Genomic DNA, 17,875 nt, shown 5'->3' on the forward strand with positions numbered 1-17,875 from the left:
GTTCTCTGCCAAGTGGCAATTTTAACATGTTATTATTATAAATTATTTATATGGTATTTTGAGCTAAAACTTCACACGTGCTTCAAAGATTTAGTTGATGTCTTGTGACATGGCCCCTTTAACAAGAATACTTTGATGATCAAGCCTGTTATATAATTCTTATCTGCCTGGTTGCCTGCTACCTGTATTGTCTTATGAGATATAATCATATTATTTAGGGCCTTTTCACACCTGGTTACTTCATGTGTTTTCTCTGATCGCATAGCCATCTAATTCATTTACATTCGGCCACATAAATGCGTCTTCATTGGCTTGAATGGATATTAATACAATCTTCTATTCCTGCGCAAAATTATACAACGAAAGGCAGCACTTAGATTTACATTCCAAGTCGCTTTGGATAAAAGCATCTGCTAAATGAAAAAGCAATTAGAGCAACACAAGAACAGCAATACATAAGTGAACTAGAAGTAGTCTCATCAAATCTAACACAGAGTAACATATACATAGCCATGGTTTATTTTTTTGAAGGACTGAAAATATAAAGATAGAAACTAGAAAAAGATGATAAGTGAGGTGTTGGCAGAAGATATTTTAAAGACGGCTACAGAATCAGATCTTGTCGCAACTGGCAGATCATTCCACAGATGTGATTTTTTTTCCTCTTTTTTGGGATGGTCGTTCTTTGGCACTTAGGCTACTGTATGTTGGGCAAGGGCACGAGCTGGAGCGCGCAGTGCTGTAGTAGAGCAGCAGAAGATTGAGACAGCTCCTGCTCTCCGACTACCGTTATAAGATCTTTTAACAAAGTGAATAAAATGTTTACTTATTTGTCATTTTGTTTTTACCCGAGTTTAACATTATTCTAGCGATTTGTTTTTCTTTCTTCATTTAGTAACTTATCTGAAAACAAAAATATATATTTTAAGGATTTCCGTGAAGAGAATATGATGTTAGAAGTTTTTGATTGTTTTAAAAAATGGAGAGCTAGGCCCTGCTGAAAAAAACAATATAACCATTACAGAAAATTCTAATGGTTTCCATTAAAATACCAATAGGAACAATTAGCTTTTACCATTAAAACCACTATACTGTAGTGTGTTTTGGGCCATACTCCATTAGAACCAATAAAATTCCTAATACAACCAATTTTATTGTTTTTTTCAGCAGGGTAGGCGGCTAAACTAATGTTAATCTAGAATAACGTTCTCATAACAAGAAAACTTGGAAAATAACGTTATGGGAACCAAAAATTGTTAGCTGGGTTACGCATACGGGGCAATATGAAACTAGAGAAGTTGCAGACGTGCAGGTTTTTTTGGTTATACGTGAGCAGCATGTTTTTATGTTTACTCGCACATTTCTTAAGTACCTCTAAATAATACTGTTCAATATGTACCCGAATTAACTTCTTTTCTTGAGATTGATGACGATTGACCAATCACGATCGTTCAGAGTGGACCAATCATAACCCTCGCGCGCTGTATACCGAAAGAGCGCATGCGTGAATTGTGTTTTCACGATGGCGTCAGTCGAGCTGAGGAAACATTTAGAGGAGTTTCTCGATCGTGTTGGTATTGAGACGATCTGTGTTGATCATCCTGAGGTGAGACGAGATGAATATAAAGAAATGAGTTCGGCTATCAGAATGAGAAGAGTTTACAGAGATCAAACTGCTGCTGCAAGTGCAGAATACAATGTGACAACTCTCTCTCTTCACTCAGGTTTAAACCCTTAATCAATAATAACTCATGCATTTATTCATTCTCCGAGCTTTTTTTAAGGTTAATGTTTTATCGACTAAAAGCGAGGCTACTTTTCTCTACAGTTTTTACATACCACATTACTATTTCTCAGTGAGAATAAAACTAAATGAAAACTCTAAACCCCAGCATATTTTATATAATTCACATAATTTGAGTGATTCTGTATAATACTTGCACTTGTGTGCATACTATAATGAAATATGAACGTGCTTTACACGTGCTGAAGTGCTCTTCTTCTTCTTGACTCGCGTCATTTTGCTCATAGCTGATTGGTCCAGTTTGGGTTTTCGAGCTCTGCTCTGGATCAGGTTAGTCTTGTATCATAAGTTAAAATGGCAATAATAATAAACTGCTTTAAATCAGTCCACTTTCACGAGTTTCACAGTGTTGAGATTGCAACATTAAAATGTGTCCTTTTCAAATGTTGGCTTTTTAACTGGACACAAAAGGCTTTTTTTACCTGGCATACATGCATTACGTTGCTTTTTAATAATTTAGTTTTGTAATATATAGTAAATGTAAATATCCAAACAATTTCATGACTTGATTTAATTACATTTTGTATAAACACAGCTAACCCATACTTTGGAAACAGTATCACAGAAAATTTCAGTGGTTTTGAAACTTTGGCTCTTTAAAACCTTGGTATACCTTGAAACTGGTAACCGGCCCATGTCTAGCTTAAACTAAACTTAAACTTACCTGCAACTTTCATTTTAACTTCCTTTGCTGCAGATATGAATGAAGAACTGTAGCAGATTCTGAAAACACAAACCGACCCAATATTTGGTGGTTTAACAATGCAGACTTTACCATTACTTGATTACATTGCTATTCTAGTTATTTAACAAAAACAAATTGTTAAGGTGAGCAATTTCTTATGAAAAAAAAATGTAGGTGTTGTGTGAAGTCGTGACTCTTCTGATTCTATAGACAAAATAAAATAATCACTTAAAAATCTGAGACATTTATACAGATAAATACAGTACAAACATCACAACATGACTAAATCAAAGAAATTATTTATTAAAGGTTTTGTTTCAGCAGTATAATTCACTGAATAATTCCAGCAGTTTTTCAATAGACAGGAACTTTTTTTATTCACTCTTAAGTTGAATGACTCGCACACAGTTAAGCTTGTTTTACAGTTAGGCGTCAGTTTATACTTCTGTGTTGTTGTGCGGTTACTACAGTATGAACTATATGTTGTCTTGTGTGTTAAAGGTGTTCACTGTTGATGAGATGATGCCTCATGTGTCTCATCTGAGTGGAATGGTCACGAAGAACCTCTTCCTGAAGGACAAGAAGAAGAAGAGTCTTTGGCTGCTGTCAGCGCGACACGACCGTGAACTGAACCTCGGTGACGTGGCCAAGCGTCTGGGGCTCGGCAGCGGGAACCTGCGGCTCGCCGAGGAGTCTCTGATGCTGGAGAAGCTGAAGGTCGGCCGGGGTTGTGCTACAGCTCTCTCTCTCTTCTGTGATGAAGACCAAAGTGTGAAGGTGGTGCTGGACAGAGATCTGACCAGCGGGGGACACGAGAGAATTTATTTCCATCCCATGACCAACAGCGCTACCATGGGCCTGAAACCAGACGATCTGCTGAGATTTCTCAAGGAGACAAACCATGAGCCCATCATCCTAAACTTTGATCAAGCGTCCTGATCCTCCAAAGTGTCAAACACTGCTGATCTTTGAGCTTCGTGAAGACGGCTTTCTGACTATAACTGCTCAGTGGACTAGCGTGACATGCTCGGGCTGATTTAAACTCTTATTACATTTATGGATTTAGCAGACACAGACTATTCAATCTACACATTGTTTAATGGGTGTGTACTGTATGTGCTCAACAGTTTTTGTAATGATTAGCAGCAGGTTTTTGGTGTTTATCTGATTAACAGTTTTTATTTCCTGTTGTGTTTTAAGATTTTGTTGAATGAACTGTAAACTGAAAGTGCTTTTAGGCAATCTTACAAAATTTGTTTTGCACCGTTTATCCTCAAACACCTCTAAAATAAACATTTAGGGCTTTAAAAAACTTTAATATATTATTTTGTTCTCTTATTTTCTCAATTGAGTTTTATCACAATGTTAATAAACATACAAGTACATAGAAATGCATGCCAACACGTCTGTGTAATCCACGTGTTAATAAACATGACAGTTCAATTATCAGTGAAAGATTGTGAGGCTGACAGTAAAGATGTTTGAATCACTTATCTACCTGATTGATGAAGAGAAAACTGAAGCTGTATAAAGTCTGTAATACACAGAAGAAACAGGAGCGGAGCAAATACTTTTTGGTCAGTTTTTCTATGGTTTTCAGTCCTTTAGGGTTTGGATTTATTCTTCTGCAGATGTATGAAACACACATGCAGTCACACCTGTCATGTAAAGATGAGTTTATGATCGTCCATCTGTATGTGCTGTTAGAAAGCTCATTGATTATAAAGATGTGGAAATCTCTCAGAAACACCAACAGATCTTTTAAACCACATCAGATTTCACTTTATTTCTGATGAGGAATCTTACTGGTTCCTTGATTCAAGGAAAATGTCATTTTTGAGTCCAGGAATAAAATGAAAAGAGAGTCATCGTCTTTTTCATGGCAGGATATTGTGGAATGGTTGAGTCATCGAATTGACGTTTCTCTCTTAAAGCTATCAGCAGATGGAAATAAAGAGAAAGAACAGATTAGAGACAGAAAGAAAAAGAAATGAACATATACAGACACATCTGGTCACATAAAAGACCTTTACTATAGTATAGAAATGACCTTAGGATTAAACACATTTTTCTGGAAGTCATGTGTGCTATATTTACTGATTTAAAGGGGACAGAGAATGAAAAACCATTTTTACCTTGTCTTTGTTGAATAATGGTAGTCTACCCGCATTCACAAACATACAAAAAGTGCTAAACATGCTAAACATCTCAGTCTCATAGAAATTCCTCTTTTAGAAATGTCAGCCAGAAAACAGCCCAATCTGAAAAACTGATGCTTATCACAGGCATCTAACTGCCCCTCCACTTTAAAATAATTGGCTACATTTTTTGAGTGGCAGCAAAGTCAGCCAATCAGTAATGAGATTGCAAGTTAAGCCAGTAGGGGGAGCCAAATAGGTGCAAAACCACTTGTTTAAATTCCCCCACCATAATAGAGCTATCTGAGAGAGGTTTTTAGGAAGCTTCTAAGGCATTACAGACCCAAACAAAAAAAAATTTGTCTACATGTCACATCACAGAACAAGGATAAATACTCTGTTAAAGGTGACATAGAATGATTGATCGGACACATTTATGTTTCAATGCTGATTATGGAAGTTTGATATTGTTTGTTTTTATGAGACATATATATTTTTCTTATTTCTCAGTTGCGTTGAGTGATGAAGAGATGTGGTTTACTCATTACACATTGAAAAATTCTTGTACTGAATTTAGTTTTCATAAATGTAACTCCGTTTGGTGTGTAAATGAAAAATCGATTTAAATGTTTGGTTTTCAATGCCATATCCATTTGTCATCATTACATTTAATAATATAAAAATAAATAAATTCTACTTAAATGAAAATGTAATTTCTGAGAATATAAACACTGTAAGAAATCACCTACTTCCATACTATAGTAAGTGAAAGTCAATATGCGAGCTGAGTATTATTTGAAGAAGTGTAGGTGAAATGTATCTGGATGACCAGGCTAGATTTGTGTGTTTTCAGTGGACATTTAACAATCCTGTGACATCACACAAGCTGAGACTTATCTAGCTATATCATATATATATCTACATGCACATAAACAGTCGCTCCAGAAAAAGATATAATGATATTGTTTTTCATTGCTCTGTTCATCAACTATATTTCAATCGACCATAATATTAGACTGGAGTTTACACATCAAGAGGAATATGGCATAGGTATGGTCACTTCCGATTGGCCCGAAGTCTTAAGAATTGAATGAAAATGACATGCAGGTGTGTTTGGAGATGAACTTTGCAGAACTTAAGTTGCCCATCCCTGCAGTAGACACATAATCGATTTCAGTACATACATTATATAATATCAGATGCAGCGAGAGAGAGAGACAGACACAAACTCACCAGATTATTTCATTATGAGCTTTGAGCTTCAGCTTTGCTTTTAGATTTCCTCTTTTCCTCATCTGCAGAACAAGAGCAGGTCATAATTCAACTGAACATTACAAAAACAAACTTCATGATTATAATGAAGAATATAACATCACAATCACTAGATTAATACTTGCACCTGTATTGAGGGGTTAAATCGGATATGCCATCTCATCCCTGCAGGATTGTGTGATTCTGAATTTAATGGAAAATCAAGCAAATGGCATCTTGCAATTTTTAGAAATTGCTGTGGATTTTCCTGCAGAATTTGACCCAGGACAAGTTACGTGACATCATCATATTGTGCGATGCTCAGTCTGCTTAATAGTAAGAGCATGTAATGTAAGTACAGCTATAAAAGATCTCATATAGATCACAGAATTGATAGATAAGTCAAATGTGAGAAACCGGCTTGCGTGTCCATAGCAATGAGCCAACTCGTTTCAATGATGCTCAAAATGCCAAAACTTATCTGCATTGAGTTATGTCCAGTGTCCTAACGCGTTATCCTACCCATCAGATTGTGCTACCTTCAAGTTGTAGTGCTTAGAAGTTCTTCCGCTTCGAAATCATGGAGGGGTCTAATGATACATCTGCAAATAAGTATTTGAACACCTGTCTACCAGCTAGAATTCTGACCCTCAAAGACCTGTTAGTCTGCCTTTAAAATGTCCACCTCCACTCCATTTATTATCCTAAATTAGATGCACCTGTTTGAGGTCATTAGCTGCATAAAGACACCTGTCCACCCCATACAATCAGTAAGAATCCAACTACTAACATGGCCAAGACCAAAGAGCTGTCCAAAGACACTAGAGACAAAATTGTACACCTCCACAAGGCTGAAAAGGGCTATGGGGAAATTGCCAAGCAGCTTGGTGAAAAAAGGTCCACTGTTGGAGCAATCATTAGAAAATAAGCTAAACATGACTGTCAATCGTACTTGGCCTGGACTCCATGCAAGATCTCACCTCGTGGGGTCTCAATGATCCTAAGAAAGGTGAGAAATCAGCCCAGAACTACACGGGAGGAGCTGGTCAATGACCTGAAAAAAAGCTGGGACCACCGTTTCCAAGGTTACTGTTGGTAATACACTAAGACATCATGGTTTGAAATCATGCATGGCACGGAAGGTTCCCCTGCTTAAACCAGCACATGTCCAGGACCGTCTTAAGTTTGCTAATGACCATTTGGATGATCCAGAGGAGACATGGGAGAAAGTCATGTGGTCAGATGAGACCAAAATAGAACTTTTTGGTCATAATTCCCCTAAACATGTTTGGAGGAAGAAGAATGATGAGTACCATCCCAAGAACACCATCGCTACTGTGAAGCATGGGGGTGGTAGCATCATGCTTTGGGGGTGTTTTTTTTGCACATGGGACAGAGCGACTGCACTGTATTAAGGAGAAGATGACTAGGGCCATGAATTGCGAGATTTTGGGGAACAACCTCCTTCCCTCAGTTAGAGGATTGAAGATGGGTCGAGGCTGGGTCTTCCAACATGACAATGACCCGAAGCACACAGCCAGGATAACCAAGGAGGATAACCTGGCCTAGCCAGTCTCCAGACCTAAACCCAATAGATAATCTTTGGATGGAGCTCAAACTCAGTGTTTCTCAGCGACAGGCCAGAAACCTGACTGATCTAGAGAAGATCTGTGTGGAGGAGTGGGCCAAATCCCTCCTGCAGTGTGTGCAAACCTGGTAAAAAACTACAGGAAACATTTGACCTCAAACAAAAGCTACTGTACCAAATATTAACATTGACTTTCTCAGGTGTTCAAATAGCAGCTGTATCATACAAACAGTTAAAAATCATACATAGTGATTTCTGGATTTTTTGTAGATTATGTCTCTCACAGTGGACATGCACCTACGATGACAATTTCAGACCCCTCCATGATTTCCAAGTGGGAAATCTTGCAAAATAGCAGGGTGTTCAAATACTTAATTTCCTCACTGTAGGTGTTGGGTTGGGGTTAGTTTTGTTTTCTATAGGAGGTAGCAAACTATTGAGTATAATCTGCGGTATTTCTCAATAACGTAACCAGTCTGATTATAATGAAAATGTCCAAACTGGATTTGAAATGAATGCAGTAATGTGTAAACAACACGCAGCGTGACAGCTTGTGTCAGAGAATGAGAGAGAAAGAGAGAGAGAGAAAGATTTTTAAGTGATATTATTTCTGAATGAATAACTAGCTTTACATAGGAATATTCAAATCAGTTGAATTTCAGTGCTTTTTATTTTTATATGAAATGAAATGTTGAAATGTATTGTTATGAATTGACGCCAGAAAAGGAATTAAAATGTGTACTGAATGTTGTCTGTGGTATATCTTTCAATCATAACAAGTGTTTAAAAGAATTATCCTGTGCTTGCCAATTCAAGTAATTCTTTAAAAAAGTAAAAACAAATCCCAGCAATTTTTTGGCGATGAAATCATGAAAAAACAGTGAAATCACATTGGGACTGCAACAGTCGAGAAAATAACATTGTGATGCTTTAGCCACATGCAATAAGTATATGGACAAAATAATTAAATAACAAAGACATATTGAAGGAAATGCTCATTTTAAGACATCAATCGAAAGCTTGGGACTAAGCGATAGGGGTAAAGCCATGCAAACATGATCTTCAGAATAATACACACAAACATAAGAGTAAACAAATGCACCATAAACATACAGCATGTCATTTAAATAAAATAAAGCAAATGAACGCAGCTCAGAGGAGCAGACTTGTTCTACAAGCCTCAGATTCATAAATATTAAAGTAGGTCCATCTGCTTCTTAACCATCTGTTTTAAAATCTGCCAAATAAAAAAAGAGACACCCGATGGAACGAATTCAGTCATTATTACAAATGATGAAATCTCACACAAACTCAACGTGTTAAAGCAATAATCACATACTATCATGATTATCATGTGACTGGATAAAAACACAGAAACGTGACAATCAATCACTCCATCATTCAAAAGTCATGCAGACAAGAGCTCAAATGACTCGGCAGTTAGAAACTTGACAAGAAGATCCCAAAAAGTGTCAAACATTCGTTCGGCCATTCGGACAGGAAACAAATGAAGGTGATGTGATTGTCAAATGTTCATGCAGGTGGAGGGAGAGGTTACACACAGCCGTACTCATACCACAGCGACTGGCCATCTTCTGAGGGGAAACACTGATCGGGGTCAGAGGCGGGCGTCTCACCACTCGGATCACTTTGTTTACTTTGAGGGGCTTTATGGGGAGGGCCACTAATGTTGCTAACCAGAGACGTATTGAGGGACAAGATGGCTGGATTTCTAGCGCTGCCCTTTGCCACTGGCTCACAAAAGATGGAGTCCAGAAAGATGGAATCTACAGTGAAGGAAGGACCTAAAAAAGCTTGCAGACTAGACAGCTCGGGCTCCTCTACGCTGCCGCAGGGCATGCTTGCGGACTTGGGCAGGGTTGTGTCGGGACCGGGTGCTTGGGAAACGGAGCCGTACTCACTGGATGCCCTCGGAGTCTTGGACCTGGAGGGCGACGGGTCCACCAGGACGGGCTGACGGATGTCTTTGGACAGCAGATCGTGGATGCTGGTCCTCCTGACGGTGCCCTCGGCTGTGGAGATGACGCTGCTGGCGCGGGGCAGCCCGGAAGATGAGGACGCGTCCAGCCTTTCGGACACCGAGGCGGCCCTGCTCTGGGACGAGAGGCCGGAACGGGGCGGGGCCGAGCCTTTGACGCGCGTGCTCTCGGCCTTACGCAGACTCGGACGTCCCGGTTGGCCGGATTGAGTTGAATTTGACTTCGGAGCTTTCCCGCTGGCTGAGCGCAAGATGCCCCGCCCTTTCGTGCGCTCTCCAGACAGACGTGGTGATTGTGTTGGGAGGCCGCTCTACACAGCAGAAGACAAAAGGTTTGACAATCAGCAGAGTCTAAATTCATTTTCATTTAAACTACTTTAGTTTGGTTATTAGACTGGGTTTGGTGAGATTTCCTGAAATTCTTCACCTAGAAGAGCTGGCTTTTTACGTTTCTTTAGATAAACACATGCTATAAATGCCTAAATTCAGTGTAACTAATATCTTGGTACTCATTGCTTACTTGTAATAAGTAATAGGTACTTTTACAGGAGTAATTTTTGTCTACTCTACCTGCCTCTGGTAACAACGCCTTATATACATTCAGACATTTCACTGATCAGACAGCTGAAGCATATCTTAAATCACACATCACAGCAAAATGGATATAAAATAAATCTGCTCTTGTGGCTTCAGCTCATTTACTTATCACTACATGACAGATTTGTGGTGTGATGTGTCTTTTTTATGTCTCTCAATGTTTTTATCTTTTCTCCAAATCATTATTTTCATTTATCGTATTTCTGTTTTTTTCTGTTTGTGCCAGAATTCTTTCTGTAAAGCTGCTTGTCAGTGAAGCACATTGTAATATAATTCCTAAAGGTTATTCAAAAAGTGCCAGCAGTGCTATTCTGCTTTGTGTGGTGTAAAACGTTGAAACTTGATAAGATGCACAAGGCCACAGTCATCATAACTACATTATAAACTCACCTCTGCTGGGTCTGTGCTCTCATTCAGAAACTGCTGCAGGGAAACCATCTCACCGCCGGTGGATTTAGTCCTGCGTTTGCTGTCCGGTGGGATCGCCAAACAGTTCAGAAGCTCTGTGTCTCCGGCGCCGTCACCTTGAGCTCGAGCCGCACTGCCGTTCATCACACCTGTTGAGATGTCAATGAAACGCCACATAACATTATCAGCTAAACTCACTGCAGGCATTCAAATACACACCGATGCTTTTTAAAGCTCATATTCAGTCAAGAGCAGAGAGAGATTCTTTATTTGTTTATTTAACTTTTTCCCCGCCAGCGTTTTTTAAAGTTGCCAGCCAGCGCCATCATGTTTTATGATTTTCACAAAAGTTGAATGCTTTCCAGAAAATGTTCTTCTTTAAATATGTAAACATACAATAATCAAATGAAAGAACAGACCCTCTGCTTTCAAAATAATTAGTTTGTTCTCTTTTTATCACCCCTTTCTTCAAAAATACCACATTTGAGCAAAAAAATTATATAGACCATTGCAAAAGATGTAAACAACGCTGGTCCAGAAGCACTTCCTGTTTCAGCTTTTAACACTATAAACGTTGGGATAAAATACACCAACAGAACATATAAACCTGAATTAATTGAAGTTAAACAAACATCTTAAAGGTGCAGTGTGTACATTTTAGCAGCATCTAGTGGTGAGGTTACGAATTGCAACCAACTGCTTAGTCCACTGCTCACCCCTCGCTTTTGAAACACATAGAGAAGCTACGGTGGCGGTCACCCAAAAAACATGTAATCGTCGGAGACAACCTAGTAAAAAAAGTTTGTCCGTTAAGGGCTTCTGTAGAAACATGCCGGCCCAAAATGGCGACTTCAACGTAAAGGGACCCTCTGTGTATGTAGATAAAAACATCTCATTCTAAGGTTATAAAAACATAACAGTTCATTATAAAAAGGTCTTTATAAACCCCTGATCATATAGTTTTGTATATTATTTTGCATTTCTGTCATGAGATCCTTCTAAAAATTACACACCGCACCTTTAAAGATAATGATATATGTGAAATAAAAAAAACGGTCACAAACTGTAACAGGAAGCATTTCTGGACCAGTGTTGTTTGTTTACATCTTTTGAAATGGTCTATAATAGAATTTTTTAAAGGACTTTTGTTAGAGATCAGATTCAGAGCGATGATCAAAACATACACAGAGTTTTTACTGTTTTTGGATCAGTGGATGCTTAAGTGTTTTATCAGTTTGGTAAGAACGCCACCTAGTGGATAATAGCAGAAATATAGATTGCCATAAAAACATGACTTTGGCAGGAAAGTGTTTTCTCTTAATTAACAAGATAACTCAACGGCGAGGAAAGAGTTAATAAAAAGATTGTAGCACGGATCCAATATTTTTTCCACTGCTGATTACATACACTTAAAGGAACACGCCCACACTTTGGGAATCCAGCCCATTCACCGCACCCCCCAGAGCCAGACAAGTCCACACACACCTCCCCCATCTCCGCGCGCGCTGCAACTCCGTCCGACGCAGCCCCCGCTAGCTTAGCTTAGCACAAAGACTGGAAATGCATGGCTCCAGCTAGTATACTGCTCCCAATAAGTGACAAAATAACGCGATCATTTTCCTATTTATGTGTTGTGATTTGTATAGTCAAACCGTGTACAAATAACAAGGTGATATGAGACACAGCGATCTTTTAACAGTATACATACTGAGAACTATATTCTCTGAAGACGAAGCACTGCCGCATGGGCGGAGTGATCTGCTCGCAGCACACGAGAAGCCCCTGGTGAGGAGCAGAGAGTTCGGTCAGAGTTGTGCAAATCACTCCGCCCATGCGGCAGTGCTTCGTCTTCAGAGAATATAGTTCTCAGTATGTATACTGTTAAAAGATCGCTGTGTCTCATATCACCTTGTTATTTGTACACGGTGTGACTATACAAATCACAACACATAAATAGGAAAATGATCGCGTTATTTTGTCACTTATTGGGAGCAGTATACTAGCTGGAGCCATGCATTTCCAGTCTTTGTGCTAAGCTAAGCTAGCGGGGGCTGCGTCAGACAGAGTTACAGCACGCACGGAGATGAGAGAGGTATGTATGGACTTATCTAACTCTGGGGGATACGGTGAATAAGCTAAATTCCCAAAATGTGGGCGTGTTCCTTTAAGACCAAACTCATTAGCTGCTTTCGCTCTAATGCTGCGTTTACACCAATCGCATTTGAGGCGTCAAAATCCTAGTTTGCCGCTTGAACAGTTTGAATGCATTTGCATAATTGACGACTCAGAGGCAAAATCCGCTTCTTGTGGGAGGGGCAAGTGCAATGCGGTTGTCTGTTTGTAAGATGGTTGATGTTGATTGTGCATTTATCGAGAGAGTTACCGGTTTGTATTTGGTAACCTTACTATAGGGGGAAAATAAATGGCACGGGTCGATAAACATCACTTGACTCAAAAGTGAAATGTGTATTTACAACTTACCAGGTTGCCCAATGTCCTCACTGACACTCTTCCAAGCGAGATCCTTTTTATTCCTGTCTCTATAGAAATATGAAGTTATGTCGTATAGCTCCGGGTGACTGCTTACCGACAATATCAAGTGTTCCTTCATGTTCAATGAGTGACTCCGGGCGGGGCTGCCGCCACAGCAGCAAGCAAGCTCCTGATTGGTTAACGGGGTGTGAAAATCTGCCAAAGTTCAAATTTTTCAACGTGGTCGTCAGCCGCAAATTCGCGTCAAACGCAAAATGCACAAAAAGCATTTTGTGAGGTGGAATTATGTATACTGCGCCTCGCCAAAAGCCTCATCCGCGCTGCGAGACCTCACATTGTCTTAACATTGAAATCACTTGCGCTTCACGCCTCTACAGAGGCTGGAGTAATCGCAGCAAAAGGCCACAATTACACTGGCTGTTTAAAGTGACTCAATACCGACTGACTTCTCCTAGACAAAGTAAAAGAACAGGAAGTGGGCAGTATCCTGCATGTTATGTTATGTCAATGGCAATTGTTAATATAGTTTGTTTGGCAAAAGTAAATCATGTGTAAACTTACACTATACTATACCTTACAGAAAACTATTTCTATGTACTCAGATTGGCACTGATCACTAATATGTGCACCTATTCGTGAACAACACACAACACAAAGCATATACACAACCTGTATTTTTTATCTAAGATGGCACAGTACCCACACATATACTTAAAGCATAAACCATAACCAACCCAAACCAGTTTTATTTTTATTACTTAAAGAAACATGTACAACCCATCATCATAGCATGTTATTGAACACCTGGCATCGAAAAGCAGCACAAGCCCATCTGGATTTATGATTGATTTGGTTTGATGATAACGTTATGAACATGTTTCATAATCAGGTATGTGTCGCTATAAATGTGATTTAACTGTTGATAGAGCAATAAATTCATGAGATAGTGTTCAGATACAAGGTTGGGAGTAATAGATTACATGTAACGGGATTACATTATCAGGATAAAAAAACTAGTAAGCGTAATCTGTGATGGACTAACCCTGAGCTTGCAGCAGACTGGACTCCTGTGATGATAACACTGTGATGTCTTCACTCGATTCATTTTCTACAAACAACAAATCAGCATAAAAACTCATCAAATCAAAGATAAAAAGAAGTCCAGGTCATTGACAGTTATACAGCAGATGAGTTGAGTTTCACAGATTCACAATGACTCACAAAAGACTCTTGCAATAAATGTTTAAGTACAGTAAGTGAACCTTTAAAGAACTTCCCACTGCAAAAACAAATGAATGATTATACAAAATACAAAACACAAATGATTTGATATTGACAGCAGTCATCTACCTTTACCGCTCATGTATTTGGCTCTGTGGCTGTCAGTGGCGGTAAGCATGGCGTAGTCTTCAGCCACACTGCAATAGTCCACAGATCCAAAGTCCTTCATGCGCTGAGAACCGATGGCCGCAACGTCAGGGGCTTCTAGATGATCGGTACTGCTGGACCATTGACCTTCAGGCAGTGCTATCGTCTGCAGCAGGTCATTCATCGCTAAGACAGAAGAAAATAAAGATTCATGGAGGAACACATCAGGATGCACGATTAAAAAATAATCATCACGTGTGCCACAGAACAGGTTATTTTTTAAAGTTGTTCAAATGTTTTTTCTAAAGAAAACTGGTTACTTTGTTAATATCAATTTAACTTTAATTATTGCCAATGAAATCATTTAAGTGGGAACCTTTTTTTAATTTTGTAATCTAAATTTAATAAATCTGGAATTTTTGAAATATGATGCAGGGTCACTAAACTCAACAAAATCATTTAATATGAGCAGATCGCGTACAAAAATACTTTAGATTTAAAAAAACACTACACTCTACCTGTGAACACTCTACAGATCGATGTGTCATATACACTCACTTAAAGGATTATTAGGAACACCTGTTCAATTTTGTCATTAATGCAATGGTGTAATGGTGTGGGGGATGTTTTCTTGGCACACTTTAGCCCCCTTAGTGCCAATTGGGCATCGTTTAAATGCCACGCCCTACCTGAGCATTGTTTCTGACCATGTCCATCCCTTTATGACCACCATGTACTCATCCTCTGATGGCTACTTCCAGCAAGATAATGCACCCTGTCATAAAGCTTGAATCATTTCAAATTGGTTTCTTGAACATGACAATGAGTTCACTGTACTAAAATGGCCCCCACAGTCACCAGATCTCAACCCAATAGAGCATCTTTGGGATGTGGGGGAACGGGAGCTTCGTGCCCTGAATGTGCATCCCACAAATCTCCATCAACAGCAAGAATCTATCCTATCAATATGGGCCAACATTTCTAAAGAATGCTTTCAGCACCTTGTTGAATCAATGACATGTAGAATTAAGGCAGTTCTGAAGGCGAAAGCAGGTCAAACACAGTATTAGTATGGTGTTCCTAATGATCCTTTAGCTGAGTGTACAGGTCATCTATCCTGAATAACCCAAATTTAATAAATCCCCTTCAATGAGTTATCTATGGACAGTGTTCTACATAGACGTTTTGTGTGAACTATTACTGCTGAGTAAAACAGCTTTAAAGTTTGCACTAAGAAAAACATTATTTTTCTCAGTGCTGTAAAAATCTACTTGAGGTAACATTAATCTTGACTGAGCCATTTTAATAAAAATGGTTGCTAGCTAGTTGCATCATGCATATTTCCAATAAGTTTTATTTGTTTTAGGAAAACATTTTGCTTGTCAATCACAGAGGTGGGTAGAGTACCCAAAATCTGTACTCAAGTAAAAGTACAAGTACTTATACAAAAATGTACTCAAGTAAAAGTAAAAGTATCAATCTAATTATTTACTTGAGTAAGAGTAAAAAAGTATTAGATGAAAAAACTACTCAAGTAGTTAGTTACTCGTTACTTCCGATCTGATAGAGAAGTAAGCGCAAAAGCACTGAATTTCAGACTACTTGGAGGGTTTTCACAAACCTCTCCTTAAAATTCTCATTGTTCTGCTTATATAGAAGTAAAGCAGCCTCTCTTAGTCCTGCAATGGGTACATTAACATCACATAACGTGTCATTTGAGAAAAAAATCTCAAACACACACACACACACACAGATGTTTTTCTGACGGTTAACTCTGTATTTATTTTCATGTTCACAACACAAACTTGTCAGTATCTGCCTTTAAACATGCAAACAGTAAACAAAAAAGAACGTGTGTGTCTGTTTGTTATCATGTTTTTATATGAATAGATTATTTTCATTGCCATTAAAGTGCAATTACTGAACATAAACAGGAGCTTAATAAAAATGATCATTTAAGAATTTCATATGGAACTTATCTGTTTGTGCAAATCAACTCTACATTTATTATAATATATAATACATGTTTCTTTAAATTCAAACTTTATTCTTTTATTTTTTATTCATTCATTCTGTAGGAAGGATTTAAATAAAATACAATCCCGTTTTTATTTGAATGTATTTTCTACACATTAGTGAGGTCTCCGGATTTGTGTATAAATGCGAGACGTCCTTACATTATGCTGTTCAGTTTGTTTAGTTGTGGGGAAATTATATGCAAATGTGCAGATGTGAACGTGCTGTTTCAGGTTTAACTTACACTTGTTTGGTCATCGCTTGCACAAGAGTGCATATGGCAAAAAAACTCAGTGTGTGAAATTACCAGTGTTCAAATAGACATTACTGTGACTTACCACTTCAGGTTGGATCTTGAATTCCTGTACGCTGAGATGTCAGCTCGTTTATTGAACAAAGCATGCATCGCATTATGAAACTATTCTTTTTGACCTCTTGGAGTGAAAACATAGACCGAACTTGAAGCCGCCATGCATGATCTGTCTCTGATATCTCGCACAACGCACACGCGCCCTCATCTGCTTCTCCTATCATCTACGCGCGGTCCCGCGCGTTAGGGTGTGACCGCGCGGTCGCGCGCGCTAAAGCATGACGCAGCCTGTCTCGCGAAACTTTCAAACACGCCCTATAAACTTTTTTTTTTTATATATTCATTAATTAATACCATTTGACAGTAGCGCAGTAACGCGGCCGAATGTAGCGAAGTAAAAGTACAGTTTTTTCACTAGAAATGTACTTGAGTAAGAGTAAAAAGTACCTATCCTTAAATTTACTCTAAAAGTACTAGTTACCCAAAAAATGTACTCAAGTACATGTAACGAAGTAAATGTAATTCGTTACTACCCACCTCTGGATCAACATATAAGCACATAGGCTGACTCTTGTGTAATGTGTGTACAGTTCGAAACATGAACATACTAGCATACTGCTACTGGCCTTTATACATTATGTGCAGTCAGATGAGAACAGAGGACGTGAGGGTGACAGAAGATTGATTATCAGATGTCTTACACATTGAGCGGCGGTAGACGGCCTTCTCTCTGTCTTTCTCCTTGGATCTGTTCCTCATGAAGGGAAGCTTTTTAAGGGCTGTCACCGGACAGCAAGGCAATGAAACGCAGCAGGTGGAAGAAAAAACAGAGGCATGTCATAATTAAAGCAAATCTCCATACCACAGTCACACGTCACAAACAAACATACTAGTGAAACACGTGACACACTGATGAAATACACAGCGTCGTCTGATGCCAACATCACAACAGAAAGATGATCATTAAAGGGTGCAATGCAGGAAACTGATCAGATATCCTGTGGCATTAATGATGAGAAATAAAACTAAGACTGGGAATGAGCGCTGGACTTCAGTTTCACATGCTTTATGCCTACTATATTGCACCTTTTAATTAATGTGAACACTGAACACACGGCTCACTGACCATTAGAGGAAGCCTGTGTCTGGCTTTTCTCAACTCTCTTTCCTTTGCAAAGAAAGCAAGAAAAACAAAAGAAAATGTTAGACCTGAACCAC

At 38.8% G+C, this 17,875-nt stretch overlaps 2 protein-coding genes across 3 annotated transcripts in view; one reads left to right on the top strand and one right to left on the bottom strand.

Moving 5' to 3' along the window:
- Nucleotides 1-1,448: 1,448 nt before the first annotated feature.
- On the top strand, nt 1,449-3,801 carry prorsd1 (prolyl-tRNA synthetase domain containing 1). 2 transcript variants are annotated; one of them, XM_055170654.2, is made up of 2 exons: nt 1,449-1,606; nt 2,991-3,801. In XM_055170654.2, exons 1-2 carry the CDS (start codon nt 1,523-1,525, stop codon nt 3,426-3,428), a joined length of 522 nt encoding a protein of 173 aa, XP_055026629.1. In that variant the 5' UTR covers nt 1,449-1,522; the 3' UTR covers nt 3,429-3,801. The 2 variants fall into 2 exon arrangements, with proteins under 2 accessions (XP_055026629.1, XP_055026630.1); XM_055170655.2 differs by having other exon boundaries at nt 1,605-1,724.
- Nucleotides 3,802-8,113: 4,312 nt separating this feature from the next.
- The window catches only part of ccdc88ab (coiled-coil domain containing 88Ab), a 75,030-nt gene continuing 65,268 nt past the window's right edge, over nt 8,114-17,875 (bottom strand). The window contains exons 26-31 of the mRNA XM_073872907.1: nt 17,784-17,825; nt 17,359-17,436; nt 14,314-14,517; nt 14,006-14,071; nt 10,453-10,619; nt 8,114-9,776 (exon numbers count right to left, since the gene is read on the bottom strand). Coding sequence (XP_073729008.1) covers nt 9,021-9,776; nt 10,453-10,619; nt 14,006-14,071; nt 14,314-14,517; nt 17,359-17,436; nt 17,784-17,825 — 1,313 coding nt within the window. The 3' untranslated portion in view covers nt 8,114-9,020. The remainder of the gene's footprint in view (nt 9,777-10,452; nt 10,620-14,005; nt 14,072-14,313; nt 14,518-17,358; nt 17,437-17,783; nt 17,826-17,875) is intronic.

Source organism: Misgurnus anguillicaudatus, chromosome 11 (genome assembly GCF_027580225.2).
Source record: "Misgurnus anguillicaudatus chromosome 11, ASM2758022v2, whole genome shotgun sequence".
NCBI classification, from domain to species: Eukaryota; Metazoa; Chordata; class Actinopteri; order Cypriniformes; family Cobitidae; genus Misgurnus; species Misgurnus anguillicaudatus.